The sequence below is a fragment of the Ictalurus furcatus genome, unplaced genomic scaffold, assembly GCF_023375685.1.
Source record: "Ictalurus furcatus strain D&B unplaced genomic scaffold, Billie_1.0 scf5, whole genome shotgun sequence".
NCBI lineage: Eukaryota > Metazoa > Chordata > Actinopteri > Siluriformes > Ictaluridae > Ictalurus > Ictalurus furcatus.
The window spans coordinates 1,150,788-1,165,787 of NW_026521054.1; the positions used below are offsets into that span (position 1 = coordinate 1,150,788).

A 15,000-nucleotide genomic window follows, 5' to 3' on the forward strand; every position below is an offset into this window, starting at 1 on the left:
TCTCTCTCTCTCTCTCTCTCTCTCTCTCTCTCTAAACCCCGCCCATACATACATGTTTCAGACACACCTCTCTCTCGCTCTCTCGCTCTCTCTCTAAACCCCGCCCATACATACATGTTTCAGACACACCTCTCTCTCTCTCTCTCTCTCTCGCTCTCTCTCTCTCTAAACCCCGCCCATACATACATGTTTCAGACACACCTCTCTCTCGCTCTCTCGCTCTCTCTCTAAACCCCGCCCATACATACATGTTTCAGACACACCTCTCTCTCTCTCTCTCTCTCTCTCTCTCTCGCTCTCTCTCTCTCTAAACCCCGCCCATACATACATGTTTCAGACACACCCCTCTCTCTCTCTCTCTCTCTCTCTCTAAACCCCGCCCATACATACATGTTTCAGACACACCTCTCTCTCTCTCTCTCTCTCTCTCTCTCTCTCTCTCTCTAAACCCCGCCCATACATACATGTTTCGACACACCTCTCTCTCTCTCTCTCTCTCTCTCTCTAAACCCCGCCCATACATACATGTTTCAGACACACCTCTCTCTCTCTCTCTCTCTCTCTCTCTCTCGCTCTCTCGCTCTCTCTCTAAACCCCGCCCATACATACATGTTTCAGACACACCTCTCTCTCTCTCTCTCTCTCTCTCTCTCTCGCTCTCTCTCTCTCTAAACCCCGCCCATACATACATGTTTCAGACACACCCCTCTCTCTCTCTCTCTCTCTCTCTCTCTCTCTAAACCCCGCCCATACATACATGTTTCAGACACACCCCTCTCTCTCTCTCTCTCTCTAAACCCCGCCCATACATACATGTTTCAGACACATCTCTCTCTCTCGCTCTCTCTCTCTCTAAACCCCGCCCATACATACATGTTTCAGACACATCTCTCTCTCTCTCTCTCGCTCTCTCTCTCTCTAAACCCCGCCCATACATACATGTTTCAGACACACCCCTCTCTCTCTCTCTCTCTCTCTCTCTCTCTAAACCCCGCCCATACATACATGTTTCAGACACATCTCTCTCTCTCTCTCTCTCTCTCTCTAAACCCCGCCCATACATACATGTTTCAGACACATCTCTCTCTCTCTATCTCTCTCTCTCTCTCTCTCTCTCTCTCTCTCTCGCTCTCTAAACCCCGCCCATACACACGTTTCAGACACACCTCTCTCTCTCTCTCTCTCTCTCTCTCTCTCTCTCTTTCTCGCTCTCTAAACCCCGCCCATACACGTGTTTCACCGGTAGACAGTACTTTCTGTCAAACTGTCATTCGAAGTAGTGTGCTAATTTATGATCTTTGTGTTTTCCTGACCAACAGTTTGTAGGTAGTCTAATTTATGATCTTTGTGTTTTCCTGAGCAACAGTTTGTAGGTAGTCTAATTTATGATCTTTGTGTTTTCCTGACCAACAGTTTGTAGGTAGTCTAATTTATGATCTTTGTGTTTTCCTGAGCAAGAGTTTTGTGTGGAGACACTTATTTTATGACCGGGGGTCGTGGTGTAATCCTATCAGTATGTTTATAATAATGAGTTGGTGTCTGGGGGTGTTAATGGCTTTACGATACCCCCAGCAATAGGTGGACTCTATGTGTAAAAGTGGAGTCAGTTACACAGAAGTCTCTAAGATCTCGGCTGTGTACCAGTGTTTGCGCTGTGTGATTTAAACGAACCTGCGGCTTCTCATTTTAGCACCGCTAAAGTTTTATTTTTATTTTGAGGAATGCTTCAAAGAGGAGGTGGCTGTCTATCGTAACAGTAAGTGTTTTATTAGTGGTGCTTGAAAAGCACTACCGTTGTTCTCTTGCATACTTAATAATAATAATAATAATAATAATAATAATATTATTATTATTATTATTATTATTATTATTCCACGTTTTTTCGGTGCGTAACTAGTCCCGCACCGTTTGTCGGAGATCGACGGGTGAGGTGTCGAATCGATCGGCTTATTGAGGAGAGGTGTGCTATGACTTTTATAAGCGATCGGAATGCCGGAATTCCCGCTACGGAAGCTCAAATTCTGAAAATTTCCCATAGACTTGCATTGCGTTTCGAAAGTATTGGCCCTCTAAGGAGAAAGCTCTAAAAGTTTTGCCTCCGTACACGTTCGGCTCTAAAATGTATTGGCACACGATCTGTTCGGCTCTCAAAAGTATTGGCACCCTTTCTGGCCGGCGCTCAAAAGTATTGGGACCCCGCACGGCCAGCTCTCAAAAGTACTGGCGCCCTTGACAGTCAGCTCTAAAAAGTATTGGCGCACTACACAGCCTGCTCTAACAATGCTGGCGCCCTATCTGTCCGGCTCTCGAAAGTATTGGCGCCCTACGCTGTCGGCTCTCGAAAATATTGGCACCCTATTTGTCCAGCTTTAAAAGTATTAGCACCCTAAACAGCCAGTATAGTGCTAACACATGCTAGTAACATGCCAGCATGATGCTAAAGCATGCTAGCATGATGCTAAAGCATGCTAGCATGATGCTACAACAAGCTAGCATGATGCTAAAACATGCTAGCCTGATGTAAAACATGCTAGCATGATGCTAAAACGTGCAAGCATGATGCTAAAACGTGCAAGCATGATGCTAAAACGTGCAAGCATGATGCTAAAACGTGCAAGCATGATGGTAAAACATGCTAAAACATGCTAGCAGGATGCTAAAACATGTTAAAACATGCTAGCATGATGCTAACACATGCTAAAACATGCTAGCATCATGCTAAAGCCCTGTAGCAACCTATCCATCCGGCTCTCGAAAGTATTGGCGCCCGATCCAAATTTTGCCAGTGCAAGCACCACTCACATTTTCTTCAGGAAATGTACCGGTCTAGTTCTTATAATAATTATTCTTCTTCTTCCACTTTTTTCGGCGCGTAACTTCTCTCGCGTTTGTCGGAGATTGAAGGGTGAGGTGTCAAAGTGATCGGCTTATTGAGCAGATTTGTGCTATGACTTTTATAAGCGAATGGAATTCCCGAATTCCCGCTACGGAAGCTCAAAGTCAGAAAATTCCCCATAGATTGCATTGAGTTTCGAAAGTATTGGCACTCTAAACAGAAAGCTCTAAAAGAATTGCCTCCGTACACATTTGGCTCTAAAATGTATTGGCACACGATCTGTTCAGCTCTCAGAAGTATTGGCACCCTATCTGGCCGCCTCTCAAAAGTACTGGCACCCTTGATGGTCAGCTCTAAAAGGTATTGGCGCACTACACGGCCAGCTCCAACAGTGCTTGCGCCCTATCTGTCCGGCTCTCAAAAGTATTGGCGCCCTTCGCCATCGGCTCTTGAAAGTATTGGCGCCCCATTCCTGTTTTGCCATGACAAGCACCATCCACATTTTCTTCAGGAAATGTACCAGTCTAGTTATTATTATAATTAATGGTGCTTGAAAAGCACTACTATTGTTCTTCAGCCAACTTAGTATTAATAATAATAATAATAATAATAATAATAATAATAATATTATTATTATTATTATTATTATTATTATTATAATTAATGGTGCTTGAAAAGCACTATTATTGTTATTCGGCAAACTTATTATAATTATAATTCTTCTTCTTCTTCTTCCACTTTTTTTTTCGGTGCGAAACTAGTCTCGCACCGTTTGTCGGAGATCGACGGTTGTGGTGTCAAATCGATCGGCTTATTGAGGAGAGGTGTGCTATGCATTACGGAAGTGATCGGAATGTCGGCATTCCCGGTACAGAAGCTCAAAGTCAGAAAGTCGGAAAATTTCCCATAGACTTGCATTGAGTTGCGAAAGAATTGGCGCTCTACACCGCCAGCTTTAAAAGAATTGTCTCCATACATGCCCGGCTCTAAAAAGTATTGGCAGCCAATCTGTCCGGCTCTCAGAAGTATTGGCGCCCTATCTGGAATGCTCTCAAAAGTATTGGCACCCTATCTGGCCGACTCTTAAAAATATTGGCACCCCTCATGGCTGGCTCTCCAAAGTATTTCCGCCCTACACGGCCAGCTCTAAAAAGTATAGCTGCACTACACGGCCGGCTCTCAGAAATATTGGCGCCCTGTGCCTCCAGCTCTCAAAAGAATTGACGCCCATCGCGTCCAGCTCTCAAAAGTATTGCCACCCTACGCCGTCAGCTGTCAAAAGTATTGACACCCCACTCTTCTGGCTGTCGAAAGTATTGGCGCCTGATCCGAATTTTGCCATGGCAAGCAGCACACATTTTCTTCAGGAAATGTACTGGTCTAGTTGTTTATTATTATTATTATTATTATTATTGTTGTGTGTGTGTGTGTGTGTGTGTGTGTCTGTCTTATTATTTCTGTGTCTGTGTTATTATTTCAGACATCAGATATTTCTCATCTATATTAAATGTTTTCTACACATTTGATCATTTTAGAAAATGTTTGAAGGATTTTTACACGCACCCCTGCTCTCATCAGACAGAACCTCGATTGGGAAACACTGGGTTAGTTACTCGTCTGACCAATGTGTTTAACTTACTCTCCATCATCACCTTTATTCTGAGTAACATTCATTATTCACACAAAAACTACTTACACACCAATCCTCACTAATATCAGGATACTCGCTCTCATTAAGGGGAAACCAGAAAAAATACATTCCTGCAGATATTTAAGTAAACTTACTCAGCGTATGAGTTCTGCTTCTTTATCTAATGATCTGCTGAGTGTTTCTAGTTCCTGTTATTTTATTTTAGTTTCTATATTTGTATAGAGCTCTGACAGTTGTTCGTGCACAGCTGAATGAAGTCACGAGATAATAAATGAAGGTAATGAAATGATAATGTGTGTGATGTAGATTTTACCAGACTGTTAATTCTGTTCTCTGTATCTGCAGCGCTTTCAGGCTTATACTTTCAGTATTTACAGGCCTTTGCTCGATGGATCAGAAAGCTGTCTGATAACAAACCATATCTGTGTGTGTGTGTGTTTATTACCCTACCTCACTGCCCCTCCCCCTCTGCAGAATAAACGGTTCGGAAGTGAAAGTGAAAGTCAGTCTCCATTTTGTGTGGAGGGGAAAATACAGCATTTCAGGAGTAAAAACACAGTGAGTATCTACATCTAAAGCTATAATATATAAACACACTGAATGTACACCAGATGCAGAAGAGTTTTGTGGGTTTGTACTGAAGTTTGAATGTACACAGGTTGTTTTATGACTTGATACCGTGACTATTTCCTGTAATGGAACTCTGTGCTGATACAGGGTTTGATTTAACACACCAATGTTGGAGTGAAGTAAACGTGTGTCCTGCTGTAATCTGGAGAAGGAGACATGACCTCCAACATGAGTGTGTCTGGAGAACAGGACTTAAAGAGAGACGAGAGGTGAGTTACTTTTCCATTCACCAGCAATAAACACACACCGTCTCATGGAACAGATCTGTATCTCTAAACACTCACTAGTTAACAGAGGAACTAGACTTTGGTTTAAGGTGTTTAATAGCAGTGAATATATCACTGATCTGATCTAAGAACAGTTTAGAGAAATCATTCACTGAGAGAAGAGTAAAAAGGACTGTGTAATGTGGAGGAGAAGAGCAGCGTAGCTTTGAGTCAGTGAACTCTACAGGCTTTAAGACCCAGCTGAGTCAGTTATCTGTGACTGGGACTCCTGACATCAGTGTAATTCCTGAGGTATGGGGCGTGTCTCCTGTTTGAATAAGTGTGCAGACTGGAGCTGAATTAAAAAGATGGAATGATTGGTGTTTAATGATGAACACATTGTGTAACAGTGCTGAGACAGCAGAGTATTAATTATTGCTGATATTTCTGTTTCATTCTAGAATGATGGAGGGAAAGAGATCAGACTCACCAGAACCCAGCTGTGTGTCCATGAAGAGTGACGCGTCAATGGGACATCCACTTGACTTCAGAGACGGAGCCAGTTCTCCTGATGTGAGGTCAGTACAGTGAGGTGTTTTACAGCAGTGTTCCACCTGATCAAACTCACTGGTCTCATTCTGAAGCCCTTCATGATCTTTATCAGGTGTTGAAGCAGTAAAACACTAAACTGTGCAGTGCTGCAGCTCTCGGACTGGCGGTGAGGAAAACTGCTTTAAGAGTTCAGTTCAGTCTGCAGTCCCTGAGCTGGAGGGTCTGTGGTGCTACACAACAACATTTACACCTGGGACATTAATGACTAGATCACTATTTTATTCATAAACATGTTAGTGTCAGTGAGAAATCCTGAAATCAGTGTATTGTGTTACGAGGATAGTGTTAAATATCTGTCTCTGTATTTATTAGTGTGTGTTGTGCAGCTATGAATACATATAGTCTATATCACATCATGTGTTTTATTTCTTCACAGACCACAACAGAAGAAATCAAACCTCAGCAGAAATCAGCTGGACTCCATATTCAAGGTGTGTGTCTTTTTAATGTGTGTAACTTGTGTGTGAGCAGGTTGCAGGTTTTTTATTTAAGATCATGACAATTTACAGGTTTATTGATGTGCAGCAGCATTGTGGGTAATCAGGCAGAATTTCAGCTGTAACTGTGGGAATAGAAAGAGACTTTTCTGCTTTTCATAAAATAAAAGCATCTCTCAGTGTGTAACATTATAATATTTAGATGTGTTCCTGTGTGTTTCTAACCAGGAGCTGGAACACAAAGTCATCTCTCTGATAAAGAATGAGCTGAAGAGGTTTAGGAAGCTCCTGAGTCCAGATTACCCAGCATGCACTGATAGGGAGGTGCAGGATGAGGAGGATCTGCACAGTGTCAGAGACGGAGCGCTGAAGATCACACTGCACGTCCTGAAGAACATGAACCACACAGATCTCGCTAACACACTGCACAACAGTAAGAGCTCTGAGTCATGGCTTTATTCCATCAGGTTCACTTTAGAGAGAGGAAATAGTTTTAGATAGGAACACTTTTAGTTTGAAGTTCGAGTTTAGTATCATGTTCATCTGCTGCTTTTCTGTTCTGTTCGTGGTCCAGCTTGTGGTGACTCTGTACAATGGTCCTGTTCCTTCAGGAATATTTACTACATGAATCAGGAATGAACAGCAGCATTTGAATTTTACATTTAATCCTGTGTTCAGTGATTTTACATTAAAACATCTTATTACTTTGTTTATTAGAGTCTGTGGCCTCTGTGTATCAGACAAAGCTGAAATCCAGCCTGAGAGAGAAGTTTAAAAGAATTAATGAAGGAATCTCACAGCATGGAAGCTCAGCACTTCTGAATGAGATCTACACAGAGCTCTACATCACAGAGGGGTGGAGTGGAGACGTCAATAATGAACATGAGGTGAGACAGATTGAGACAGCGTCCAGGAGACCAGCAACACAGGAGACACCCATCAAATGTAATGATCTCTTTAAAGACAAGTCCATCAGAAGAGTGCTGACTAAAGGAGTTGCTGGAATTGGAAAAACAGTCTCTGTGCAGAAGTTCATTCTGGACTGGACTGAAGGAAAAGCGAATCAGGACGTCACCTTCATGTTTCCACTTCCCTTTAGAGAGCTGAATCTGATGAAGCAGGAACATCTCAGTCTGATGGATCTTCTTCATCACTTTTTCCCTGAGATGAGAAAACTACAATTAATAGACTCCTACAAAGTGGTGTTGATCTTTGATGGTCTGGATGAGTGTCGACTTCCTCTAAATTTCCAGAAGAATGAGAGATTGTGTGATGTGACAGAGTCAGCCTCAGTGGATGTGCTGCTGACGAACCTCATCAAGGGGAATCTGCTTCCCTCTGCTCTCCTCTGGATAACCTCTCGACCAGGAGCAGCCAATCAGATCCCTCCTGAGTGTGTAGACCAGGTAACAGAGGTACGAGGGTTCAGTGATCCTCAGAAAGACGAGTACTTCAGGAAGAGGATCAGTGATCGGAGCCTGGCCAATAAAATCATCTCACACATGAAGTCTTCAAGAAGCCTCTACATCATGTGCCACATCCCAGTATTCTGCTGGATCTCAGCCACTGTTCTAGAGAGAATGTTGGGTGAAACAGAGAGTGGAGAGATCCCCAAGACTCTGACTCAAATGTTCACACACTTCCTGATCTTTCAGATCAAACACAAGGACCAAAAGTACCATCAGAAATGTGACCCTGATCCTCAGCAGACCAGAGAGAGTATCCTGGCACTGGGAAAACTGGCTTTCCAACAGCTGGAGAAAGGAAACCTGATCTTCTATGAGGAAGACCTGAGAGAGTGTGGCATTGATGTCAGAGAAGTGTCAGTGTACTCAGGAGTGTGTACCCAAATCTTCAGAGAGGAGTTTGGGCTTCACCTGGGGAAGGTGTTCAGCTTTGTACATCTGAGTGTTCAGGAGTTTCTGGCTGCTTTATACACATTTCTCTCCTTCATCAGCAGAAATGTAACAGAACAACCAACCACTATTCTGTCTGATCTTCTCAACAAGTCAGACATGTCTGATCTCCTCAGGAGCGCAGTGAACAAGGCCTTACAGAGTGAGAACGGACACCTGGACCTGTTCCTCCGCTTCCTTCTGGGTCTCTCACTGGAGTCCAATCAGACTCTCTTACGAGGCTTAATGCCTCAGACAGGAAGCAGCTCTCACAGCAAACAGGAAACAGTCGAGTACATCAAGGAGAAGATCAGGGAGAATCCATCTCCAGAGAAATCCATCAATCTGTTCCACTGTCTGAATGAACTGAATGATCATTCTCTAGTGCAGGAAGTACAACGTTACCTGAACAGAGGAGGTTACAGTCGTCTCAGTGGAACCAGACTCTCTCCTGCTCAGTGGTCAGCTCTGGTGTTTGTGTTACTGAACTCAGATCAGGAGCTGGATGTGTTTAATTTGAGTAAATATGACCGATCAGAGGAATGTCTTCTGAAGCTGCTGCCAGTGGTCAAAGCCTCCAGAAGAGCTGAGTGAGTATTTTTATTTATAAATGTATTACTGCATGGTTTATTATTTTAATGTAACACTGAACTGCACTGTTTGGATTAATGCTGGTTAATAATTACTCTAATCATCTTTAAACAAACCTCTGGTACTGTTACAGAAGAGTTTCACTTTTTACACCAACACGTTACGTCTGCACTGAGGGCGGGGCCATGTGGATAAAACCTATCACCATTTATTACCTTTTCTCTAAAACTGATGAAGAAATGATCTCTACAGAATAACTGCATGTATTCATCACTGCTTTTTGATCATTTTGTGATCTAAACACCAGTGAAAGGCACTTTTTCTTTTCTCCTTTTATTTGAAAGTGACATTGAACAGAACTTCACAAACGAGAAGAAGAAAAACAGAACACTGTCACCATGGGAACAATATGAATACAGCATGTGACATCGGTGATATAGAGGATATAGGAAAATATCTATCAATAGACATGACTGATTATTCTATTTTCTGGTCCTATGATGTGTATCAGTGTATCACACCGCCCAATCTGCACTGAGGGACACACGTGAGAGTGTCGTGGAAAACAATCTTTCCAACCTAAGTTAAACACTTCAGAGACAGAGGGTTTGTAGATGCCAAAGGTCATCAAACTTTATTGAAACAACAAAGTGAGACAGTCTGCAGAAAGTCTGAATTATACACACACACACGTCTTTATATACTTTTCTGAAGCAGTAAAATTATCCCTAGGCGGGGCATTAACCTCTTCTTTCTAAAAACAAACCAATCTCCATCGCCTTAATGAATTACTCATATCTATATGATACCTTACATTTGTGGTGCATGCGTTGTGAGTTGGATTTTCTTAAAGGTTTTATTGGGACCAGGTCATTTTTTGCAGCGCATGCGTCTTGCGTTGAATTTTCTGAAAGGTTTCATCAGGACAGGATTTTTACCCCATCCCAGATTTCCCCCTTATACCTTAATGACCTTCTGGCTTTAGTCCCAGCCTGGTACACTTCATCCTGGAAGTCTGATCTGTTATTGTGACACTGGTGTTGAAGCTTAAAGGACTTTGATTGGAAACACAGTTCTGGTGAATGTCTAATTGCTCATTTATTGCCAGAGTAAAGCTGCTTTAGACAAAACACACGGTTCTTCTAACTCCGTTTACACAGGACATACAGAGATGCAGAAAAACACCTGATGTTCAGTAACACATAGACGTCTTCTAGCTCACTACACACTTACAGTAGAACTTGATTAAAACTCTTCTGTGCTTTTTCACTTTCACACCGGCCTTGTTTGGTTTGGACCGATCAGACTTTCTCTTTAGATTGGATCTGGTGTGGGATTAGTTTACAGGATGAAAGAGGATTGTCCTCGAGGACGGATTTCCAGTTAGCAAAAACATCATAATAATCCCTCTGTGCAGATCAAGGGATACATCCTGTTTATAACTTTAATCCCTAACGAAAAATGTGTGAATATTTACCATAAACAAACAAACAAATAAATAATGCATGCACTGTGTGAGACGGATTTCCAGTTAGCAAACTAACTCGTCAACTTACTCCACACACACACACACACACACTCTCACTCACAGACTTTTTTTTACATGTACTTCCCTTAAAAATGGTTTCAATTATTCAAACAAAAACCCTTCTGTTTTCATTTCAATAATAATAATAATAGTAGTAATAATAATAATAATAATAATAATAATAATAGTAGTAGTAGTAGTAATAATAATAATAATAATAATAATAATAATAATAATGCTGATGTGGTGTCCTGTCCTCTGATTTGTGTGTGTGAGCGAAACACACTCACATTTCTGTTACATGGTAAAGAGTAAGTGTATTATGGCTGTGTGTGTGTTTGAGGTCAGTGTTGTGATATTTCATCATTTCTCTTCCAGTCTGTGTGTGTGTAATCTGACAGAGGAAAGCTGTAGAGTTCTGTCCTCAGTTCTCCGATCAAACTCCTCCAGACTGAGAGAACTGAACCTGAGTCACAATAACCTGCAGGATTCAGGAGTGAAGCTGCTCTCTGCTGGACTGGAGAATCCACACTGTACACTGGAGATACTGAGGTACACTCACACACACACACACACACACTGTACACTGGAGAAACTGAGGTACACGCACACACACACACACACACACACACTGTACACTGGAGATACTGAGGTACACACACGCACACACACACACACACACACACACACTGTACACTGGAGATACTGAGGTACACACACACACACACTCACACACACACACACACACTGTACACTGGAGATACTGAGGTACACACACGCACACACACACACACACACACACACACACTGTACACTGGAGACACTGAGGTACACACTCACACACACTCACACACACACACACCCACTGTACACTGGATATACTGAGGTACACACACACACACACACACACACTGTACACTGGAGATACTGAGGTACACACACACAAATTATAATCATAATAACTTTATTTATATAGCACTTTTCATACATAAAATGCAGCTCAAAGTGCTTCACAATGCAAAAGAATCAAAAACACGCTGTTTTCCTGTGTGTGTCTCTTTAAATGCAAATGAGCTGCTGTGCCCCGCCCCCTTTCCGGAAGAGAACAGCTCCTGTTTCGGGTACTACATTAGCCGTGGAATCTGCTAACAAGCTCATTCGGAAAGGCGATTTACAAACACTCACCAAATATAAAGTGCGATACTTACGTCTTCTGGATATGAAGCTGGATCACGAACAGTTTTTACTGATCCGTTCTTGAGAATCAAGTTTTTAGTAAATCCTGCTTTGTATTGACCCGCGTTCACACAGCAGTCTGGTGTGAAATGATTTCAGGGATTTTTGGAGCACGAGTCCAAGTCTGAGTCCAAAAGTATGGGATTCATTTTCCATCAAAAGTTTTGCGGTCACGGATCGAAAAATAATAATCGTGACTCAAACATTTAAAAACACGTAAAATTATATCACACAAAACTGAACCATGAATTCAAAGACTTCTGAATCACACAAAATCATGTTTCCATGGTGATATTACTGTGTTTTTGTGCTCGCTGACATTTTCTGCTCATGTTTTCTTTTTCTGAACGCTTATGCTGGTTTTCCCTTCGCGCTTGTTTCCACATTCTCCGCTCGCTTTTCCAAATGTTGGAGTTTCATGTAAATCAGGGCGTCACCATTGGTCCACTACAGCTCCTCCTCTAGCCAATCAGTCGAAGAGGGGAGTTGACGTCACTGCACTGAGACTCATGGCTGTTGTGTTCATAGACACACATAGACTCCGCATTGGCCGCTGGATCGTAGGTCAACGTCGCCGCCATATTGATCCGAGCAACAGTAATAAGTCTCAGCTTATATTATAGTTTATATTATAAACTAAACTGCCGCTAATCGAGATTTTCATCTGTACTGACGTTTTTCTGCAAACCGACTTTTATGACAAGCTCATCGTTTCGGCTGAGCGACTGATATGTTGTGAATCTTACTGTAGTTAGTTGTGTAGTTAACTTTACACATTAAAGAGTTCCTGTGGAAATGCTCCTACACACACTTTAAGAATAAATTCATTCGGATCCAGTGTGATAAATGAGACCCAGTGTTTTATATGAGGAGAACATTCAAGTGTGTATTTTATATGGTGTGGATTAGCATTGTTCCTGCTGTTCAGCTTTGTTTCTGTGTGTGTGTGTATGTGTGAGTGTGTGTGAGTGAGTGAGAGAGAAAGTTATTAGATTAAGATCCAGAGAACAATGAACTCCAACAGTTTTAGCGTCTCTGTGAAACTCAGCTTTGTGTTAATGCTGAAATATCTACATCACTTCTCACATCAGAACAAAGTGCATGTATTTCTACAGCGTGTAGATCAGTGTACATTACACACACATTTACTTTAATAACATCACAATACTAGTTTACTGTTTATACACAGGCTGTTCATTTTATATTTTTATCCTGACATTAGAACCTTGTGTTCAGGTAAACACTTTATTTCCCACCTGATGGAAACTCCTCATTTCACAATCAGATAAATAAATCCAACACTTAATCATTTCTCTTCCAGGCTGTGGGGGTGTGATCTGACAGAGGAAAGCTGTAGAGTTCTGTCCTCAGTTCTCAGATCAAACTCCTCCAGACTGAGAGAACTGAACCTGAGTCACAATAACCTGCAGGATTCAGGAGTGAAGCTGCTCTCTGCTGGACTGGAGAATCCACACTGTACACTGGAGATACTGAGGTACACACACACACACACACACACACTCACACACACTCACACACACTCACACACACACACACACACTGTACACTGGAGATACTGAGGTACACACACGCACACACACACACACACACACACACACTGTACACTGGAGACACTGAGGTACACACTCACACACACTCACACACACACACACCCACTGTACACTGGATATACTGAGGTACACACACACACACACACACACACTGTACACTGGAGATACTGAGGTACACACACATACATACACACACTGTACACTGGAGAAACTGAGGTACACACACACAAATTATAATCATAATAACTTTATTTATATAGCACTTTTCATACATAAAATGCAGCTCAAAGTGCTTCACAATGCAAAAGAATCAAAAACACGCTGTTTTCCTGTGTGTGTCTCTTTAAATGCAAATGAGCTGCTGTGCCCCGCCCCCTTTCCGGAAGAGAACAGCTCCTGTTTCGGGTACTACATTAGCCGTGGAATCTGCTAACAAGCTCATTCGGAAAGGCGATTTACAAACACTCACCAAATATAAAGTGCGATACTTACGTCTTCTGGATATGAAGCTGGATCACGAACAGTTTTTACTGATCCGTTCTTGAGAATCAAGTTTTTAGTAAATCCTGCTTTGTATTGACCCGCGTTCACACAGCAGTCTGGTGTGAAATGATTTCAGGGATTTTTGGAGCACGAGTCCAAGTCTGAGTCCAAAAGTATGGGATTCATTTTCCATCAAAAGTTTTGCGGTCACGGATCGAAAAATAATAATCGTGACTCAAACATTTAAAAACACGTAAAATTATATCACACAAAACTGAACCATGAATTCAAAGTCTACTGAATCACACAAAATCATGTTTCCATGGTGATATTACTGTGTTTTTGTGCTCGCTGACATTTTCTGCTCATGTTTTCTTTTTCTGAACGCTTATGCTGGTTTTCCCTTCGCGCTTGTTTCCACATTCTCCGCTCGCTTTTCCAAATGTTGGAGTTTCATGTAAATCAGGGCGTCACCATTGGTCCACTACAGCTCAACCTCTAGCCAATCAGTCGAAGAGGGGAGTTGACGTCACTGCACTGAGACTCATGGCTGTTGTGTTCATAGACACACATAGACTCCGCATTGGCCGCTGGATCGTAGGTCAACGTCGCCGCCATATTGATCCGAGCAACAGTAATAAGTCTCAGCTTATATTATAGTTTATATTATAAACTAAACTGCCGCTAATCGAGATTTTCATCTATACTGCCGTTTTTCTGCAAACTGACTTTTATGACGAGCTCCTCGTTTCGGCTGAGCGACTGATATGTTGTGAATCTTACTGTAGTTAGTTGTGTAGTTAACTTTACACATTAAAGAGTTCCTGTGGAAATGCTCCTACACACACTTTATGAAGAAATTCATTCGTGTCCAGTGTGATAAATGAGACGCAGTGTTTTATATGAGGAAAACATTCAAGTGTGTATTTTATATGGTGTGGATTAGCATTGTTCCTGCTGTTCAGCTTTGTTTCTGTGTGTGTGTGTATGTGTGAGTGTGTGTGGGTGAGTGAGAGAGAAAGTTATTAGATTAAGATCCAGAGAACAATGAACTCCAACAGTTTTAGTGTCTCTGTGAAACTCAGCTTTGTGTTAATGCTGAAATATCTACATCACTTCTCACATCAGAACAAAGTGCATGTATTTCTACAGCGTGTAGATCAGTGTACATTACACACACATTTACTTTAATAACATCACAATACTAGTTTACTGTTTATACACAGGCTGTTCATTTTATATTTTTATCCTGACATTAGAACCTTGTGTTCAGGTAAACACTTTATTTCCCACCTGATGGAAACTCCTCATTTCACAATCAGAT

At 41.9% G+C, this 15,000-nt stretch overlaps 1 protein-coding gene and 1 pseudogene across 5 annotated transcripts in view; one reads left to right on the forward strand and one right to left on the reverse strand.

Annotated features, from left to right (window-relative positions):
• LOC128604889 (delta(3,5)-Delta(2,4)-dienoyl-CoA isomerase, mitochondrial-like) overlaps positions 1-15,000 on the reverse strand; it is a 177,363-nt pseudogene that overhangs the window by 138,181 nt on the left and 24,182 nt on the right.
• Positions 4,751-15,000, forward strand: part of LOC128604891 (NACHT, LRR and PYD domains-containing protein 3-like) — a 13,407-nt gene continuing 3,157 nt past the window's right edge. The window contains exons 1-8 of one of the 5 annotated variants that reach the window (XM_053619987.1): positions 4,751-5,045; positions 5,205-5,326; positions 5,785-5,901; positions 6,312-6,366; positions 6,601-6,805; positions 7,090-8,857; positions 10,765-10,938; positions 12,944-13,117. In XM_053619987.1, the coding sequence (XP_053475962.1) occupies positions 5,274-5,326; positions 5,785-5,901; positions 6,312-6,366; positions 6,601-6,805; positions 7,090-8,857; positions 10,765-10,938; positions 12,944-13,117 (2,546 nt within the window). In that variant the 5' untranslated portion in view covers positions 4,751-5,045; positions 5,205-5,273. Of the gene's footprint in view, positions 5,327-5,784; positions 5,902-6,311; positions 6,367-6,600; positions 6,806-7,089; positions 8,858-10,764; positions 10,939-12,943; positions 13,118-15,000 lie in introns of all 5 variants that reach the window. The other 4 variants (XM_053619986.1, XM_053619989.1, XM_053619988.1 and 1 more) reach the window with 4 other exon arrangements.